Source organism: Notothenia coriiceps, unplaced genomic scaffold (assembly GCF_000735185.1).
Source record: "Notothenia coriiceps isolate Sejong01 unplaced genomic scaffold, NC01 NC01_scaffold00007688, whole genome shotgun sequence".
NCBI lineage: Eukaryota > Metazoa > Chordata > Actinopteri > Perciformes > Nototheniidae > Notothenia > Notothenia coriiceps.
The window spans coordinates 1-18,751 of NW_011340389.1; the positions used below are offsets into that span (position 1 = coordinate 1).

At 40.8% G+C, this 18,751-nt stretch overlaps 2 protein-coding genes across 2 annotated transcripts; one reads left to right on the plus strand and one right to left on the minus strand.

Moving 5' to 3' along the window:
- Positions 1-3,379: 3,379 nt before the first annotated feature.
- Positions 3,380-11,985, minus strand: LOC104944208 (protein AF-9-like). Its single transcript, XM_010769711.1, has 7 exons — positions 11,961-11,985; positions 11,809-11,862; positions 10,742-10,883; positions 10,287-10,383; positions 10,096-10,164; positions 9,245-9,316; positions 3,380-5,411 (listed from the first exon to the last, which is right to left on the minus strand). Exons 1-7 carry the CDS (start codon positions 11,983-11,985, stop codon positions 5,280-5,282), a joined length of 591 nt encoding a protein of 196 aa, XP_010768013.1. The 3' UTR covers positions 3,380-5,279.
- Positions 11,986-12,914: 929 nt separating this feature from the next.
- LOC104944209 (protein AF-9-like) lies at positions 12,915-17,925 on the plus strand. The gene is made up of 4 exons (XM_010769712.1): positions 12,915-12,920; positions 14,262-14,300; positions 15,147-15,272; positions 17,326-17,925. Exons 1-4 carry the CDS (start codon positions 12,915-12,917, stop codon positions 17,923-17,925), a joined length of 771 nt encoding a protein of 256 aa, XP_010768014.1.
- The last annotated feature ends 826 nt before the right edge of the window (positions 17,926-18,751 follow it).

Consider the following 18,751-nt stretch of genomic DNA (forward strand, 5'->3'; position numbering starts at 1 on the left):
ACTCAGATCAGGACTCAGGATCCAGGACTCAGGATGCAGGATCCAGGACACATAATTCAGGATCCAGGACACATGACTCAGGATGCAGGACACATGATTCAGGATCCAGGACACAGGACCGCAGCAACAGGATCAGCCACGACTCAGGATCCCGGTGTTGATAGACACCAAAAAGAAATTTGGGGGAAGCTGGCTTATTCGGAACATGAGAGTACACAGGTACAGACAGAGAGAAGGACAAAGCAAGTTTAAAGATCACTGGCTTAAAACTGGATGAGCTAATGGTATTAGCCTGGAGTCGGATGGAATATCTAGAGAGTATCAACGTTTCAATCAAAAGCTTCAGGACTGTTCGGGCCGACATAGAAAACACAGAGGTTCTGCTATCTTCACTGTGAGTCTTCAGAGGGTCCCTGTTCTGTGGAGGACGCTCGGCTCGTTCCTGTGCACGAGACGCTGTTGTTGCAATGGCTCTTATAGCACAATGTTACTTTAAAGGTCACCTATTATGCAAAATGCACTTTTTAATGTCTTTTATGCGTAAATATGTGTCCCCAGTGTGTAAGGAGACTCACAAAGTGTCAACAAATAAAACCCTCTCTCTTTTCCTCCTTACCCACACCTCTAAAAACAGGGGGAACAACGGAGCTCATCCAGATTTGACGCGTTCATGACAACATTACTAAAATGTGGGCTGGTAGACAGCCTTCTCTTCACAGAGCTCACTGCTTGCATGCGGATGCTCCAAAGGGCGTGGCCAGCAGCAGCTCGGTTACATTTAAAGGGCCAAACCCAGAATCAGCACTTTAGTAACAGGGCTGAAATAGAGGGGTATGAGGCATGCTACAATGGGTGGTCTGTTTGGTATTTTGAGCAAAACACATCAGACATGTTTTCTATAGATATGGCCCTATAAATGGTTCAATCATAGCATAATAGGTGAGCTTCAAGGGAGAATGTTCTGTCTATCTCTAACACCAGTGCAGAGATTGGAACGTTTTTGTTTATTAATGCGCACATAATGGCATTTAAGAAAAGCTGGTAAGAATTTTAGAAAGAGGTTTGAGAGGTTAGAAGCGACACATGGCTTATGAAGACACCTCCCATATCTATAGTCATTCATGAAGAATAAAAAGGATAACAATAAACAACAAAGAATGCATAATTCATTGAAGTTTCACAAATGGATAGAAAAGTCTAATTGAAATATAAGTTTAAGAGTTGAGATGCATTACGATGAAATACATAAAGTGGTATAAAGTCCTTTTCATATATTTTAAAATGACTATAATGTAAGTGTTGATTGTGGTTTTTACAAATAAATGGTTCTCTGTATTGATTAAGGGATGTTTGTCAATATGGAAGGTAAAAGTCCTGAGAGTGATCATGAAATCTGTGTAAAAGTCTTTTAAGTGTTGAACTATATTTGATTAATCCCATATTGGGATTTTTTTGTCACATCAACATGTTAACAGACATTACACAATCATTATGTAGAACAATACAAAAAAAAGTTGACTAAAAATATATTATCACTGTACAATACACAGTATATGTATATATATATATANCTTCTCTTCACAGAGCTCACTGCTTGCATGCGGATGCTCCAAAGGGCGTGGCCAGCAGCAGCTCGGTTACATTTAAAGGGCCAAACCCAGAATCAGCACTTTAGTAACAGGGCTGGAATAGAGGGGTATGAGGCATGCTACAATGGGTGGTCTGTTTGACATTTTGAGCAAAACACTTCAGAGACATGTTTTTTACATATCTGATAATATATGCCTAAAAATAGTACACTAGGAGATCTTTAACTTATAATGTGTATATACACTGCCCGTCCAAAAAAAAAGTCACCAACTGAATTTAACTAAGCCAATCTGTTAGAGCCTTCCATTGGAAAGTTACAGGAGAGATAATATATTCCAGCTGGCAACAAGCTATTAAAGGTGAGGTAGGTAATTTTGGAGAAACCAGCTTGAGTGCGCTAGAATTTGAAAATACACAACCGGAAAAATCTGCCACTTCCTTACAGAGCCCCTCCTCCAACACACACGAACGCGCACATGACCAATGAGGGCACGAGATAAGTTTGTGCACAGATGGAAGGCTGACACTCTGACAGGCAGGTAGAGCATCCAGTTATTTTAGCCGGGCCGGCTCAAATGATTGGTCGTGCTTTTTACAGTACTCCGGCTTCCACAGATGACATTTTTTTATGGATTTTTTGTCAAAGCACTTTATTCATTGCTATCGGGATGTTAAGAACATTCCATGGAATATAACAAGTGTATCTCGAGCCGGTTTCCCAAACGTACCTACCCCACCTTTAATCCTAGTTAATAACTTAGTTATTTAGCTTCTCAATTCTTAAACAACCATGTTGGAAGACATATCCTGTGGTCGTGGAAAGGATCAGTTTCAGGGTCAAATGATTGGCCTGCATCAAGCAAATAGAACAACTAGGGAGAATGCTGAAACTACTAAAATGGGTTTAAGAACTGTCCAACGCATTATTAAAACCAAATCAATAAATCCAGATTTACCCTGTTCCAGAGTGGGTAAGAAGAGAGGCGGATTAAGTGATGTACCCATCATGCCTAGTGCCTACCTTACAGGCCTCTGGGGGCAGTATTATGGTCTGGGGTAGCTGCAGTGTTGGCCAGGTCTAGGTTCAGCTATACGTTCCCAAATAATTATGTCAGCTGACTACCTGAATATACTGAATGACCAGGGCCGTTTCTCAATGTCGAGTAAACCTGCTGCAGAGCCACTATACGAAGGAATGTTTAAATACATGTTTAATGCCCAGCATTCGGCGCCACTCGATGACGTAGTATACTTGAAATAGTGGCTCTGCAGGAGGTATACTCGACATTGAGAAACGGCCCGTTTCTAACATCAATGCAGTTTTTATTCCCTGATGGCATGGGCATATACCAAGAGGACAATGCCCGGGGGACTCACATGGTGAATGAGTGCTTCAGGGAGCAGGAGACATACTTTCCACTCATGGATTGGCCCCCACTGAGTCCAGCCCTCAGCCCCATTGAGAGTCTTTGGGATGTCCTGGAGAAGACTTTGCGCAGCGGTGCGACTCTCCCATCATCATGCAGGTCGAATCAATCGGGACGGGGACATCAGCATCCTCATGAAAATAAGTAAACGTCTCTCATTCATACACTAGGTATCGCCAAATTTAGAAATTATCGAATCGTATACAAAGGGGCTTTGAGTTGAATTTCTATTTAGGCCACCAAAAAATGTTGGTTTGGAGAAAACTTCTCAAAGTGTACGTTTTCGTTTTATAATAATTGCTATGTGGGGAATAAAAAAAAAAGTTTAACAATATGTGCCAAAATAACTCAACAAGTTACTTACTAAATCATCTGTACATCATACAGAATATTTATTGTATATCCTCAAAATACACAAACCATAAGACAGAACACAGGGTGAGAAAACCCTTTAAGGTCATTTGGAAAGGTCGGCACCATCCTGAACTTTAGTTTATCACACTGGCACTCGGGTCCTTGGTACAAATCAAACAAAGGCATTCTCCTTGGGAAATAATGTTGAGCTTTGATTTAGCAAACTCAAAACATCCACAAAATAAATAAAAGATAATTTTTTCTTATTACACCCGTAACAGTACCTGTCAGCCAAAACTCCCATTGGCCTTCTCGTTTGTTAAATCTACCCAAAATATTTCACACATTTCAGAAATGCAGAACACAGGAGCTGTTTTCCATTTCCACCATACAGGCAGTTTGTCGTTCCTCTCCTCGGACAGGGTTTGGTCTATTTTCCCGGCAATGAGATAATGATATTCTTTCAGTCACTCTGCAGCCAAACACGAGTATCCTAAACAACTGCTTCTACTCACTATGCTTTTGGCATGTTCCATTGGCCCTGTAGCAGTGAGCTAAAATGAGCCAAGACAACAAAGCTTTCTCTCGTTTGCAGGCAACAAGCCGGTCGGCAGCATATTATTCCTGGATTTGGTAAAAATATATTTTTGATTCCATCATGAGAACTTCCACCTTAGAGATTTGTGCTAAGCTCACATCTGGAGAAAATATGGGAATAAAAAACTGCCAAGTGATGAATGAAATGATTTGGTGGTTTGCTGAAACAAGTCATTTAGAGTTTAGAGCATGCCGATTATAGATGTACGCATTGATTGAAGTTGCGTTAAAAAAAAAATCCATACGTCGTGCTGGGTTTTTAAAGCCAAGATGTGTAGATTATTTCCCTTTAAAGCGGTTTGTTTGAAGATGAAGATTATACACAGATAGCCTATAAGTAAAAGCAACAAGTACTTCCTGTGCCCTGAAAACTTCAGTATGCTTCAGAAAGGTGGACAATGAGACAATATTCCTGGGCCAGGCACATTTTCTGATATAGGCAATTCTATTTGTATCTTTACACAATGTTTTTCCTTTAAATGTATGTGTATTACTTTTTATTTGTCAAGGCATCTTTGCAAGCCCTTAGAGGTTAGTGAGACAACTAAAGGTTTTTCTAAAGGACCTTCTCCCCTGTGTTTATGAAGCACAAATTGAAACATGTAGTAATGGATTTAAATAGAAATGTTATTTTCAGCATCACCTTCACACATGCTCTGGCAGTTTTTTCTTCCCATTGTAATGATGCAATATATGACATTCAATTTCAATTTAGGTCAGCGACCAATCAAGTGTCCTCAGTAATGCCTGTTGTGGAGTGCTTCAACAATGTCTCATTATGACACACACACACACACACACACACACACACACACACACACACACACACACACACACACACACACACACACACACACACACACACACACACACACACACACACACACACACACACATAAATAAGACTTACAATGTTGTAAGGCAATGTTGACCATGCATTTGTCCCAATGAACAACAAATCAAGGAACATACATTGTAACAATTTGCACATTCATTAAGAGCAACAGGGTCGCAGCTTCCCACTTTTTCGTTTTTTTTTTTTTTTTTTAAAATCAAGAGAAGTTTCAAGGCTTTCTGGGTGATCTCCTGATCCACAGGGCTCATCCCCACAACACCAGGCTCTGCTTTCTGCAGCGGGACCCCCAACCCTCCATTCAGAGAGCCGGTGCAACAGCAGGCTGGACACAGCGACTGGTCCCAGCCACAGAGGGGCTTTTGCATTGTATCCAAAGTTGGAGTTTTTTCAAGAGAAATGGGAAAAATTGAAATCCTCCTCGGAGACAGAGATCCAGCAGCCAGCTGCTCAGAGCCTCAGGACAGCCCGGAGGTCTCCAGGTAACTCTGGAGCTTCCTCACTGTAATTCTGTCCAGGGAGCAAAGGTCGAAGTCAAAAGTAGTGTTTGTGATGTGGAAGTGTCCCGTCTCTTCAATCAGGTTCACAATCTGAAAACAGAGGGGACAATCAGAGTTCTGCACTCTGCAATTAAATATCTGTCCAAACAAATAGTGAACTGGTTACAGGTTATGGTTAAAACCATAACAGGTTAAAACAGGTTTTAATGTACTGAACTATACATTAGCCTGAGAATAATATAAGAAGAGAGGGCCATGGGAACTTTACAGCAAACTAGCACAGGGAATCCTAACCATGTTATCTAAGTGGAAAAAGAAAAAAAAGGAAAATAAAAGAAAAAAAGGTGCACTGACAGAACGACAGTTTAAAGGATTGACATTACATATCTTACACAACTTGCTGAAGGCCAGTTTGGGTCAGATATTTACTGGTGTGCAAACAAACCTCTGGAGCATGAGGATCAGCAGCTTTATGAAGCAGGAAGTGCAGCAGAGGGGAGCACACACATATCGACACACAACTCCGAACACATGCATATTTTGATTCAATTCAGATTGATTCAAAGTTATTTAGGAAAAACTAGAAGTTCTTCACGAAAAACAACTTCCTGAACTTCCCTGCAAAGCTGATAGGACATAGTTCATTTATTTATTATCATTAAAGAGGCCCTTTTCTGCTCATTTTCTCTACTTTAAAGAGTCCTCTCCTGCTGATGTTCAGGTGTATATCAGTATGTAGTGTCTCTACTTTAAAGAGTCCTCTCCTGCTGATGTTCAGGTGTATATCAGTATGTAGTGTCTCTACTTTAAAGAGTCCTCTCCTGCTGATGTTCAGGTGTATATCAGTATGTAGTGTCTCTACTTTAAAGAGTCCTCTCCTGCTGATGTTCAGGTGTATATCAGTATGTAGTGTCTCTACTTTAAAGAGTCCTCTCCTGCTGATGTTCAGGTGTATATCAGTATGTAGTGTCTCTACTTTAAAGAGTCCTCTCCTGCTGATGTTCAGGTGTATATCAGTATGTATGTCTCTACTTTAAAGAGTCCTCTCCTGCTGATCTTCAGGTGTATATCAGTATGTAGTGTCTCTACTTTAAAGAGTCCTCTCCTGCTGATGTTCAGGTGTATATCAGTATGTAGTGCCTCTACTTTAAAGAGTCCTCTCCTGCTGTCATTATGTCACAGAAGTAAACAAAGGAGTCCAATAGAGAGATTTCAGTTCAGTTTTTCAATCATTTAGCTAAAGCAGAAGTACTTCACAAAAACAACAACTCCCAGAGCCTTCCATGCTAAGTCTAAAGGCTAAAGGCTCCTCCACTTGGATGCAGAGCTGAGGTCAGAATTGAGAGGCAGTTATTACACATTATATTGTAAACACATTTATTTGTTGCACCTTATGCTTGCATTTTGAGTTTTTGAAGCTGCTGTGTTTAATGACATAATGTTATGGTGTAAGAGGTTAAGTGAAGACTGCCACAGAGAAAAAGCTAATTCCCTAACTATCACTTTTTATACAAGTGCACAGACATAAAACATATACTGTACTTTGCATTGGTGTTGCATACTGTTCCTATTAAACCTTGTTCTTGTTGATAACTTTTACTGACTTTAAAATAATTTTCTGTGCAGGTATTATTCGTTCTCTTTATCAAATGTTGGAATTGTAGGTTGGGAGTCCCTGAGGATTACACGATAACCAAACTACATTTCTTGGTGTCGGTGCAGTTTGAAAAAATGTGGGATAATTACAGGAGTTTTTATGACAGGGCAGATCTAAGTCAGGCCCTGGGGCGTCCCTCTCTCACTCCACTTTTGGTGGCAATTTGGCCCGTTTGCCGTTAAGGATTCGCTTCAACTGGAAACCAAACTCCTGGCAGGCTCCTCCGTCTGAAGACATGCCATCTGCGTTACAGGGCCCTCTGTGAAGAGTGTGCAGGACAGACGGCCAGATAATCACTTCCATGTCTTGCAGCAGGAAGTGGAGCCACTTGGTGAACTCAGCGATTGTCTTGATTAGCGTGTTAAAGCTGTGCTTTGCTGGATGGGATTTAGTCTTTCCAGAGCCAGGCGTGTTGTCAGGAGAGCGAGGCAGAAGTTGGCAGTCGCTGCCTGGAGATCCAACAACACTGTCATATGATCGGCCCGGAGAATATAAGTCAGAAACACGCAGTCTCTGAGGTGGAGAGGTTAACCAAATAATTAATTGCTTCCAGATGAGAAGCAGATTACCAAGGATCTGAGTCAGATCACCGCTCCTATTTAAATCAACAATAAACTGATAACACGGACTTGTACAAGTGTTATGATGAGATCTGTGAACACTGTGAATAGTCATCCAACACAGTTTGGTTTTGTTTTTTATTGGAGTTTGGAAGACCCGTATATATATATTTTTTAAATAATCAGGAATGTAAATGTAAATAGCAAAGTCCAAACATCGACTACATTTCATGTTTTAAACCAATGTGTTCAATGTTCACCTGCAGATAGAGAATCAGGGCAAAATACTAATTACCGGCAAACATGAAGAAAAATGTTACTGATTTTACAAATGAAAGTGTATATACACTTGTGTTTTCCTTAAGCCCAGCCTCCAATCTGCCAGGTCACCGTTTAGTTAATTGAAAAGAAGGGAAAATAACTCTGGATTTGGCTCGTAGCGCACTATTAGACCCTAATTATTTGAATAAGGGCTATTGAAGTGTTAGAACTGGAAAGTTGATATATAGTGTAAGTCAATGGGAAAAAGTCATTTGGGGCTCAATGACGTCATGTGACTGACATACCATAACTTACTTACCTGGGGATTTAATCTGTCCCAGCATAACTTGTTATTCAGTAAACACATCATCCCGCAAAGAGCGTGTTTGAAGTATTGATTTAAATTCTATCCAGGTATTCTGCTCCTCTCACCAGACACTAGCTTGGTTCTCATTGATGTCAATTAGACAGAAGATGTGTGGTGAGATCACTAGGATGAAGCAGAAACTGTGTCCTTCTGATTTCAGCCGCTTTTCTCTGAACAACTTATCAAAGAACTTGTTTTGAAGCCAGTGTGAGCTACTTTAAAACTCTAGCTTCTTATCTGTGCCACAGGCTAACTGTCGACAGTTTAGTTAGGGATTTAGGTAAGCATTTTGGGTAATAAATGAACATGAATGTTGCTGTGACAAAACAATTTCCCAACTTGGGATAAATAAAGTATGTATCTATCTATCTAATATCGGCACCAAGTTTTGACAAGGAAAAATATTCATTGGGAGTCGGGTCAATATTAATTAGTAAGTGCAATACTACATGCTGCACCTTTAATTCCCTGAGTATTAAATGGACTGCACTAATATAGTCCTTTATCAACCGTCGAAGTGCTTTTACATACTACGAGTCATTCACAGAGTAGTGCCACCTGCTCAGGGAACAACACGCTCACACACCGTTAGCCATGCCACAGCCTTCTGGTTTAAAGTCAGCGGCACATCCTCGCAGCAACAGTCTCCCTGACTCAGATAACACACACACACACTTTCTCGTTCTCACGAGTAGGAAGTGGACACACAGGAGACAACCGTTTCATTGCAGACTGTTATGTTTATGTGGGGATATGACAGTGCATACATTATTTGAGATATATTTCAAACTCAGACTTCATTTTAGGGACATTTCGGCCAGAAGTGTAGAGCTATTAGTTTAAGCACCGGATTCGCAAAACAGAAGAGTCTGTGAACCAGTCTACCTTGATCTATAAATTAATGTCCGTGACTCTCACAGTATCTGCTATCTGTGCGCAGAGAGCTGTGCCTTTTACGCAGCGCCTTCACTGTGTTTACCTTCATTAGAACAGCTGAATAGAGAACACACACACACACACACACACACACACACACACACACACACACACACACACACACACACACACACACACACACCTGTTGCAGTATATGGCCCTCTCTCAGCGTCATCAGTCTTTTGTGCAGCACCACCAGCTCATCCAGGTAAGCCTAGGAAACACACAGCAACACGTTGTTAGCTTTATGGACTTAGATATGACACTTTCACACAGAAACGTGATATAAGGCCCAGTTAGAGGAACATACGCTCAACCACGTCTCACCCATTCACACCAGACTCGTCCAACTGCAGCCTGTCACACAAGACGCACACATGCACAGCTGGGTATGGTTAGAACTCCTACCGCCTTACTGGGAAATATAAAAGACTAACCAACTACAAAACTCCTTTTTTAGCAACTACAAACATTTTGGTAAATAGAACAAGACAGCTGGATTTAAATTAGAATACATATGGTTACGTTTCTAATAAGCTTTCAGACAATGTTTTATTCGTTTCTAATATAAATCATCTCAACATCTTGTAAAACGGTATTTTCCAACTGAGCTGTCAACTTGTGCTGGTTATCCAACTACTGTTAGAGTTGTACATTCGTAAGGATTTCTTTTTTTACCCAATAGATTCCCTCAAAAATAGCTTTAAGACAGAAAAAAACTTTAAACTGTCTTAAAGTTTTCCTTGCAAACCACTTTATTGAAGGTATCTGTGAAACTACTGAACTGATAACGCTTCTTTCGTTATTTATGATCCATTATGTATTTCTATACAGTAATTGTTCTATCAAAGCCAAGTCATACTCTGTGGTCAGGAAAAAGGAAGTGAAGGCAGGAGAATTGTACTGTGTTAAACTCCATATGTTACTGAAATAGTTCCTAAACTATTGCATATGGGCTGATTTATAATGATAAACAAATAAAGCTTTGTGTACCTTGTCACAATCTAAGTTTTTGTTCTTGTCCTGCTTGCTCTGCTTGGTGGGACTCTTCACCTCCAGTATCTGACAGAGAGCAGAGTACATGCAGTCAGTCACTCTGTGTTACTTCAATCTACAGACATTACAACCTGGGTTCCCTCCTTATATATTCAATGGCACTAACTAATACTAGGATATCATCTTACCTGGTTATTGGTAGTCTTTAGTAAGGGCGGGGCTTCATGACGGGATGGAGGTGAGGGGGAGGAGCTGTCACTCTCACTGCCATCACTCAGACTGACCCTGGGGGAGAAGAGAACAGGAAACAAAAGCTTCAGTATATCAGTACATCTCTGCTGCCCGGCTGCCATGGGAGATCAAACTGCCTCCACAAGAAATTCCCAAAAAGTTTATTGTGTGGTAAATTAAATCTAGCGGGTTTAACAAAAGATCACAGAGAAAAATATAAATGTAGAACATTCACTTCTACTCTTCCACAAAATATATATGCACTTTAATGACCCAAATCACTAAAACTCAATGGTGTAGTTAAAATCCCACAGCTTCTGTATCCTGCTCATATTTGCTGCCTGTGTCATGATGACTTCTTCATGGCGTGGGGCAGCACCCATAAGCCTATTTCTAGTGACTGTTCACTAACCTGCGTTGGTGGTGTGTGTGGTGTGTGTGTGCCGGTCGCTCCATGTCAGAGTCCATGTCGTTGTCGTCGTCGTCCTCCTCTGAATCATCGTCGTTGTCCTCGGAGTGCAGATCCTGCATGACGGACTGCAGCGGGCCCAGCACTGGGACAGAACATCCAGGTCTTTCATTATTCATTTGAAACACGAGTAATAACATGCATTAACAGCTGAGCATGCTGGGGGGCGGAGCCTGAGGCTGCACCACTGCTGCGTCTGATCACAGCAGTTTACATGTTAAAAAGAGTAACGCTGTTATTCTATATATCAACAGATCCTACGAAAAGACACCAACAATGAGAAGGTCAATCTCTCTGACACTCTCCTCCACCCCCCACCCAGAGACTCTCAGCCCGAAGCTGATTGGATTCTTCAAGGTGTTCATTTGGCTTAACAATTGAAAAAACATTTTCAAGGTGAATGTTATTTAAACAGGAGAGAGTATTTTATTTATTGTTTACATTTCATTGTCAAAGCTTTTGCCTTCATTCTGTAAGAAATGTGTGCTAGAAATATGGGCCAATTCTTTTTTATTTCAGCATTTTTATTCCTTATTTGTTATTGATAGAGAACTGTTGTATTTTAGCGGATACAAATAATTATATATACATATATGATATTATATATATATATATCAAATGGCAAAACAAATTCTGGGGTTATTATTTTACATATATTTAAAATAATAACCCCAGAATCCCAGATAACTGAACACCCTTGTGTACCACTCGGATATGGTGAACGTTTATTATGTAAACTATTATGACCAATGCCATAAAAAAACCTGTGGACCCCATCTTAAAACACACACTCAGTGTGTATTCCGGAAGCAGGACAGTGTATGTGGGACAATGGAAACTACAGTGTGTGTTCATGGTAAGAAAGGGACATCAGGTAGTCACCATAATGATATAGTGTGTCCCTCATCTTAGAGGTGAAGAGGTCATACAGTATGTTCACATGTTGTTTGGTCAGTATTATAAACACCGAGTAACTCTCCATGCACATTCTCCACACCAGGATGTGTTACCTGTGTGGGTGGCGGCAGGAATAGCCACCCTTTTCCTGATGATGAAGTCCACCACTGCATCCAGAGAAAATGACAAACACAAGCAGAGGTCACCCTCAAGAAACCAATGCCCCAAAAATGTACGTTTACCAAATAAAACATTCCAGACTTACTTTCCAGCCGGGGGTTCAAGCACATAGTTTAAACTCTGGTGTTTCCTGAAGCTCACTACAATAAGATAATATGTCCACTCAGGACAAAAATAACAGTTATTGTTTGTTCGTAGCCTTTATTTAACCAGGTGAAAATCCCATTGAGATCAACGATCTCTTTTTCAAGGGAGACCTGCAGCACATTGGTTACACATAAAAACAACAGAAAACAAAAAGGACATCATACAACATAATTACAGGGGTATACATTAGCAACCTATTCACAATGACATATCTAATAACATTTCATCTATGGGCTCAGAACAGTCTCATAATACACACATGCACACAGAAGGATTCACACTTGTATTTCATGATCCACAAAAGGATTCACTCTTGTATTTCCGGATCCACACTTCTGTTTTTCAATGCACACACAAATGTGTTCCGTTTCATATACATGTAAATAAAATCCAAATGTGTTTGGATTTTATTTACATGTATATGAAACGGAACACATTTGTGTGTGCATTGAAAAACAGAAGTGTGGATCCGGAAATACAAGAGTGAATCCTTTTGTGGNGTGTGTGTGTGTGTGTGTGTGTGTGTGTGTGTGTGTGTGTGTGTGTGTGTGTCCAAGTCCAAGTCCAAGTCCAATTGCTTTTTCAATACATAAACATTAAAGGGGTTTAACGCTAGTTGGCAGGTTGTGTGTGAGAGAGAATAAATAAGACAGCCCAATTATATTAAAAAAAACTATTCTTTTTCGCAACTTTCCGCATATTTCGCAACTTCCCGCAATTTCACCGCATAAAATCACATAAAACCCCCGCATGTTTAATAACATAATCAAGGATTTTTGTCCGCGTTTTTCTGGAGGGTCTAAATATTGGGTTTCTGTAAAAGGACAGTTTATCCCCAGAGCATAGTGGTTTGCATATACACACTGTAGTCTGTACTTGCATATGTAGCAAAATGCTGGTTTGGTTGTTGTAAGCAGAATACTGTAAAGTAAATATGTGACCTGCTCTATCGAAATCAAATCAGTCGCATTGACCCGAAGACACATTTTGAGTTGTATTCACTCGTTGGAAAGAGGATATTTCTAGCTTTCTAAGGATATCAGGATTGTTGTTGTACTCCAGATATTAAGCAAAATACAGTATGTCACATTATATAATGACTATCACCAAGTCGTCATTTTGAGAAAAAGGCCTTCAAAGTTTCCCCTTCTCTGGAATCCATCGATCTAATTGATTATTAGCGGAGCAAATGATCAAAATACTACGGAGGGAAAATATTTTCGTTTGGATTACTGGTCTGGGGGGAGCTCGCGACTGCGTATGTATGTGTGTTTGTGTAATTTTGCATTTGTGTGTATTGTGTTTGTTTCCCGGGGAAAACCCTCACGAGAAACACCGGCTGTTGTTACGCCTGCTGTGACGTTAAGTTACTCCGTTCTCCGCTTGTAATCATGCCGTTAGAAGCTTCAAAGTTGTATTTATGATCTGAATTTGCCGAAAGAAGTTTAATATTCTGAAAGCCAAGACTTTGTTTATTTAAAATCAGATGAAAACAAACCGTAACGGACCCTGCCGTGTTATCTATGATTACTATACGCCTTACATTCATAATTTCAGCCGGAGGGAGGGGGAGCGGCGCTGCGGAAGAGCCAAGTGCGAGTGAGAGGTGCCTGTCATCTTCCCTTTACAAGCTTCAAAAATGTATTTATCGTGTGATTTTGGAAATAAAAGTTTCATATTCTGAAAGCCAAGACTTTGTTTATTTAAAATCAAACAAAACACCCGAACCCCGAAAAACTATTTTTTTACGCAAATCCACGTATTTTGAAATGAGCCGTTGCAACTTCCGACTGATTTCGATAGAGCGGGTCACATACATTATTTTATTTAGCCAATGTCTATAATTCCCCCAAAATGTCCTGATATAATCCTTAGGATGGGTTTGGGACATCAATAGTTGCTTCCTCAGTGTTCAGTCAGTCTTTTGGCCCTCTGCCAGAGGACTCCTGTAGTGGAAGCTTTATGACTGGAGCTAAGTGCTCTCTATTTACTTTGCCCTGCACCCTCTTCTTAGCCTCAAGAAGAGCTCAATGGCTGACAGACCATATCAAAGCCATCATTCTTAATTTCCACTACTGAAAGATCTTAGTATATCATTTGTACATTTGTATTCAATTCCAAGTTCCTTTACTACACCTTGTTCAGTGTTGTGGAGATTATTGTTTTATTATAAAAGGATTTGCATTTTATAGATTGTGATCTGATTATTCACATTTTCTTTTGTCCCTCTCTTTAACAGCAGCGGGATCCTAACAAACGAAGTTCAGAAGACTCAAATGTAAGATTTCCAACATGCTTTGGGTTAACTGAGGAAACGTGTGTAATGCTAACAGCATTGGACATCTCTACAAAGTGATTTGTGATTGGTTATGTGTAACACACCCAGTCATTTTACCCTGGCTGGGTGATGTCCAGTCCCTCAGCACTGAAGCACAGACACAGTGAGGCAGCTGTGTTGTCTTTACTTGCATATTCTGGCAATGGTTCCAGCTAATGACTGCACGATATTCTAGCAATTCAGACAGCTTTAGAGGTTAAAGTGTGTGCTGTGAATACATTTGCATCTCTTGGCTTTGAAGACGCCAGTGCGCTAATTAATTACTGTTACCGGTAAGTCTTTCTTGAGGCTAATAACAAAACCTACATTTACTTCTACTAGACCATCAGGCAAAATGTGCCTCAGGGGGCTGATTTATAATGCTTTTTAAACAATTCAAGATTGATTAGATTGGCTATTCTTTGTGTGATGAGGTCAGGTCTACATATTAATTGGCAAAAATGTTCCAATCGATTCTTTTGAAATGTTAGTGAATGCATGTGCCTTTTGAAGAAACAGTTAAACTTGTTTTTCAATTTCAAAACGTTTTTTAAGTCTTTTCTATTGCGACTGAAAGAATAGGAATCACAATAGCTAACACTTTAGGAAGCCTTGGAAAATATATTCCAATAAGAATGTGGATAAAGAATGTCTTATCAAATCAACTAACGCTGCCTTCAGCAAACAAGACCAGGAATCAGACCCAGCATTCAAGGCCAGTTTTGGGTACTCAAATCTTATTTTCCTTTAGGCCGTCTAAAGCAAAGACTCCTCTGAATATGTGTTTTTCTGGTTGTCCTCCTGCAGGTGATGGTGATGCAGGAGGGCTCCACCTCTCTGTTCGGACAGCACATGAAGCTGCCTTCACTCCCCAGCTCGCTGACATCCACCTTCTTGGACCAAAAGAAGAGCAAAAGCTTTCACGGGTCAAAGGTCAGTGTCGTTTCCAGGTACTTGCCTGGAGCAAGTCTTCTTTCCCCCCCCACCCACTCTCTGCCACACCCAGCTCTTTAATATTTCACTTCTTCAAGGTATGCAGGCTTTAATCCCCCACATATTCGGCAGGTTCAAAGACCTCCAGGAAATTTAAACTCAAAGATTTCAAAGGCTTAAGCAAACTAAATCTTGGCTGCTGCTGAGCCATAAGCACCGACTCCACTGACAGAGAAGCATGCTGGGAATCTAATCTACGGACAGTAAATGAATAAAAAGAACTGAAACTAAACATGAAAAGTTAAAAACATAGCAAATAATAAAACAGAAATACAAAGAAAGAGAATTAAGGAAAAATTAAATAAGACTAAAAGTAGAATCACATAAAAGCAATTCTAAAAAAGTTTTTAAAAGTGATTAAAAAGAGCAGGCAGATGTTGCAGCCCTGATCAGAATCCTGTCTTTCTATAAGCCAGCATGATGTTTCCATTAAGTGTATTTTTAGTCCCTTTTTAAATAGTGTCATTTAAGAGCCACGTTAGGAGAGGCCCATTTCACATGGAAACAGTTTCCAGTCTAAACACTGTGTGTGTGATGAATTACTTGTAGAGCAGGAGGTCTCACACACACACACACACACACACACACACACACACACACACACACACACACACACACACACACACACACACACACACACACACACACACACACACACACACACACACACACACACACACACACACACACACACACACACACACACTCTCTCGCTCTACTTGCAAAACCCCTCTCTCTCTCTCTTCATCACATGTTGAGAATGATTGCACTGGTACTATAACACATTAGATATCGTTGTAATAAATCATGGCTATATGACAAAAGGTCTCAGACACTTTACTTTCTATCTGTTATTTATTACAATCATTTAATTTCACAAGCATGCCTGAAGTATTTCACTAACTTTTGTTTTATTGAGTATATGTTCGCATCAGACTTTATTGGGTACAATGTACATATACAGCAGCTCTGTAGTTCTACTACTCCTATCAATAAAATCATCCAAAAATATATTATAAGTTGTAAATTGCTTGATCCAGACGTCTTGTTCTCTTAAAAACAATGTATCTCTGGAAAGTAAAGAACATACTCATTATATGACTGTAATTATGATGTGCTGACACTATTATTAATATGATACGCCCTTCAGTGATTTACATTAACTTGTGCCACTTGCTAACCTGCCAATGTCACGGTGCTGAAAGGTTTGGTAAAACGTGTCACATTAGCCGCGTCAGAGCGCTGTGTCCTGTCCAGAGCACTAAAGCCTTTTTATGTGGGGCTGCCCTGTGAGGGGGGCGGTGGAGGAGCTGCTGGAGGTCAGAAGGAATCGGCAGCTTTACATCCTGAGGTCCCGGGGTCACCAGCAGATAGGCAAAATGAAAGGTTTTAGAGGTGCTTGGGCAGAGTTGTAACACTCCCCGTCGTCTAGACTGCTTTAATAGGTTTACTGCATTGATGAAATATTGACAAGGAGGCTGGAGGTGAGACCCAGGGACAAATGGCCCCCGTCGTTAAAAGGAATGCATTTCCTCCTTTCTCCGCTTTGCCCTCTGCTCCACTTTTAAGGTTGCGCCTGTGTGGATTTTGAAAATACCCCTCACACCACGAACAACAACACCACTGAAAATAAGTCCTGAGTTTGCTCTTCAAGCCCATAGTAAACTGAGAACACCCTTTTGATTTTCTTTTAAGAACGGGCTTCTTTTCGCAGAGGCTAATGCCAAACTGCATGATAATTTTGCATAATCCTTTGAGCTGAAGTGTTTTCTTCTGTAGTTTAGATGATTCTGTGTGATTCTGCTCCAACACCCCAAAGTTAGTTAGAATATCTTGTGTTTTTTCAAACATGACTTAACTTGCATTCATGTAGTTCGAACATTAGCCATACGTTTAGAATTCTTGCTAGGCTAAATCCTGATGTACAGTCTTTCATTTTGTAGGATGTGTTGAAACAATGTAGGATATCTTATTTGTTGGCTCTGATCCACAGGATGGCTCCAAAGGAAGCAGCACCACCCTTCTCACCACGGCAACAACCACCAGCACCAACAACATCACCTTCTCCAAACTCCACAAACCCTCCAAGGACCACAAAGACAAGCCTGCAAAAGACTTGAAAGAGCCCAAAAGTGCCTTCAGAGACTCTGGTTGGGAATCCAGCAAAGTCCCCAAAGAACCTTCCAGGAAACCCAAAGAGAACCAGCCACTTAGAGATATAAATCCTAAAATGGGCTTCAAGGAACCCAAGTCTTTGTCCAAGGAGCATCGGACTGAGGGGATGACCCCTGGGTCGGGGCTAAACAAGCGTCTGTCCAGCTCCGACGCCGACGATCTCGTGACCAAAAAGCGTAAAAAGGGATTTGCGGATCTTTCAGGGAAGCAGACGTTGGGGTCAGACGCTCCACATTTGGATAAGAAAGTCTTGAAGGATAGATCGCAGATGAGAACAAGTAAACTGCGACCAGAAGTTGAGGAGGCAGAGCGCAGGAAGGTGTCCGCACTCCCTCCGTTCCAGGACCTGGGGGACCACAATGACTCTGATATGGAGGACCAGTCCCACAAATCAGATGTAAGTACAACCTCTTTTTGAACTGTCAAATGTTTTTGCAACCAAAAGTTTAATAAATGTTGTTCTGTTGTCTGCTAGCTTGGTGAAGCACCAGATTGAATTAATCTGTTTTAGAGCGGGGACACCCATATCCTGTCATCATCATGCAGGTTTAATAAGCAGCTGTCTGACCCTGGTACGAGTACAGAACATTGAACTCAATGATCTGAGCATTAAGGCCACTTTACTGGAAAAAGTGTTGAAGGGAGGGGGTTGTGGAAAGATATCCAATTCTTGGAGGGGGTGCAGGGGTTTGTTGGTGGTCAGTCCTTCCTCAGTGTGGAAAGGCTATAAAATCAGATGAGAGAATCCTCTTGGAGGTCTGGGCAGGGGAACTGGAGGGAGGGGTGGGCACCATGAACTAGTTCAGCTACATTCAACTGGGTTGCCGAACAGGAAGAGGACACAACTGAAGAGAGATTTGATCAAGATGAAGTTTTGTTTCTGAATTAACAGCAAATAACTGTTTTTGTACACTAAAAGTCTGTTGGTATTGGAATCAGTTTATTGTGGACGTAGCATGTGCTCACTTACTAACCTACAAAGTATTTCTCTCTGCCTCCACATCAAGAGCAGGATTAGAAAAACTACAGTGGCTCCTTTCATGAATAGCTGACATTTGACTGGGTTGCCTGGTCCACGCACATTTGGTGGAGAACCTCCCCATAAAGACGGACTGTTTTAAAGCCAAATAGTGGACAAGAAAGATTTATGGTTTTACAACACCTGAGGAGAAAAGGGAGAGGCGGCAGTAAATAGCATAGAGTTCCCCTTTAATCCTTTTCGCTTTTGAAGGAAGAAAAAGGGT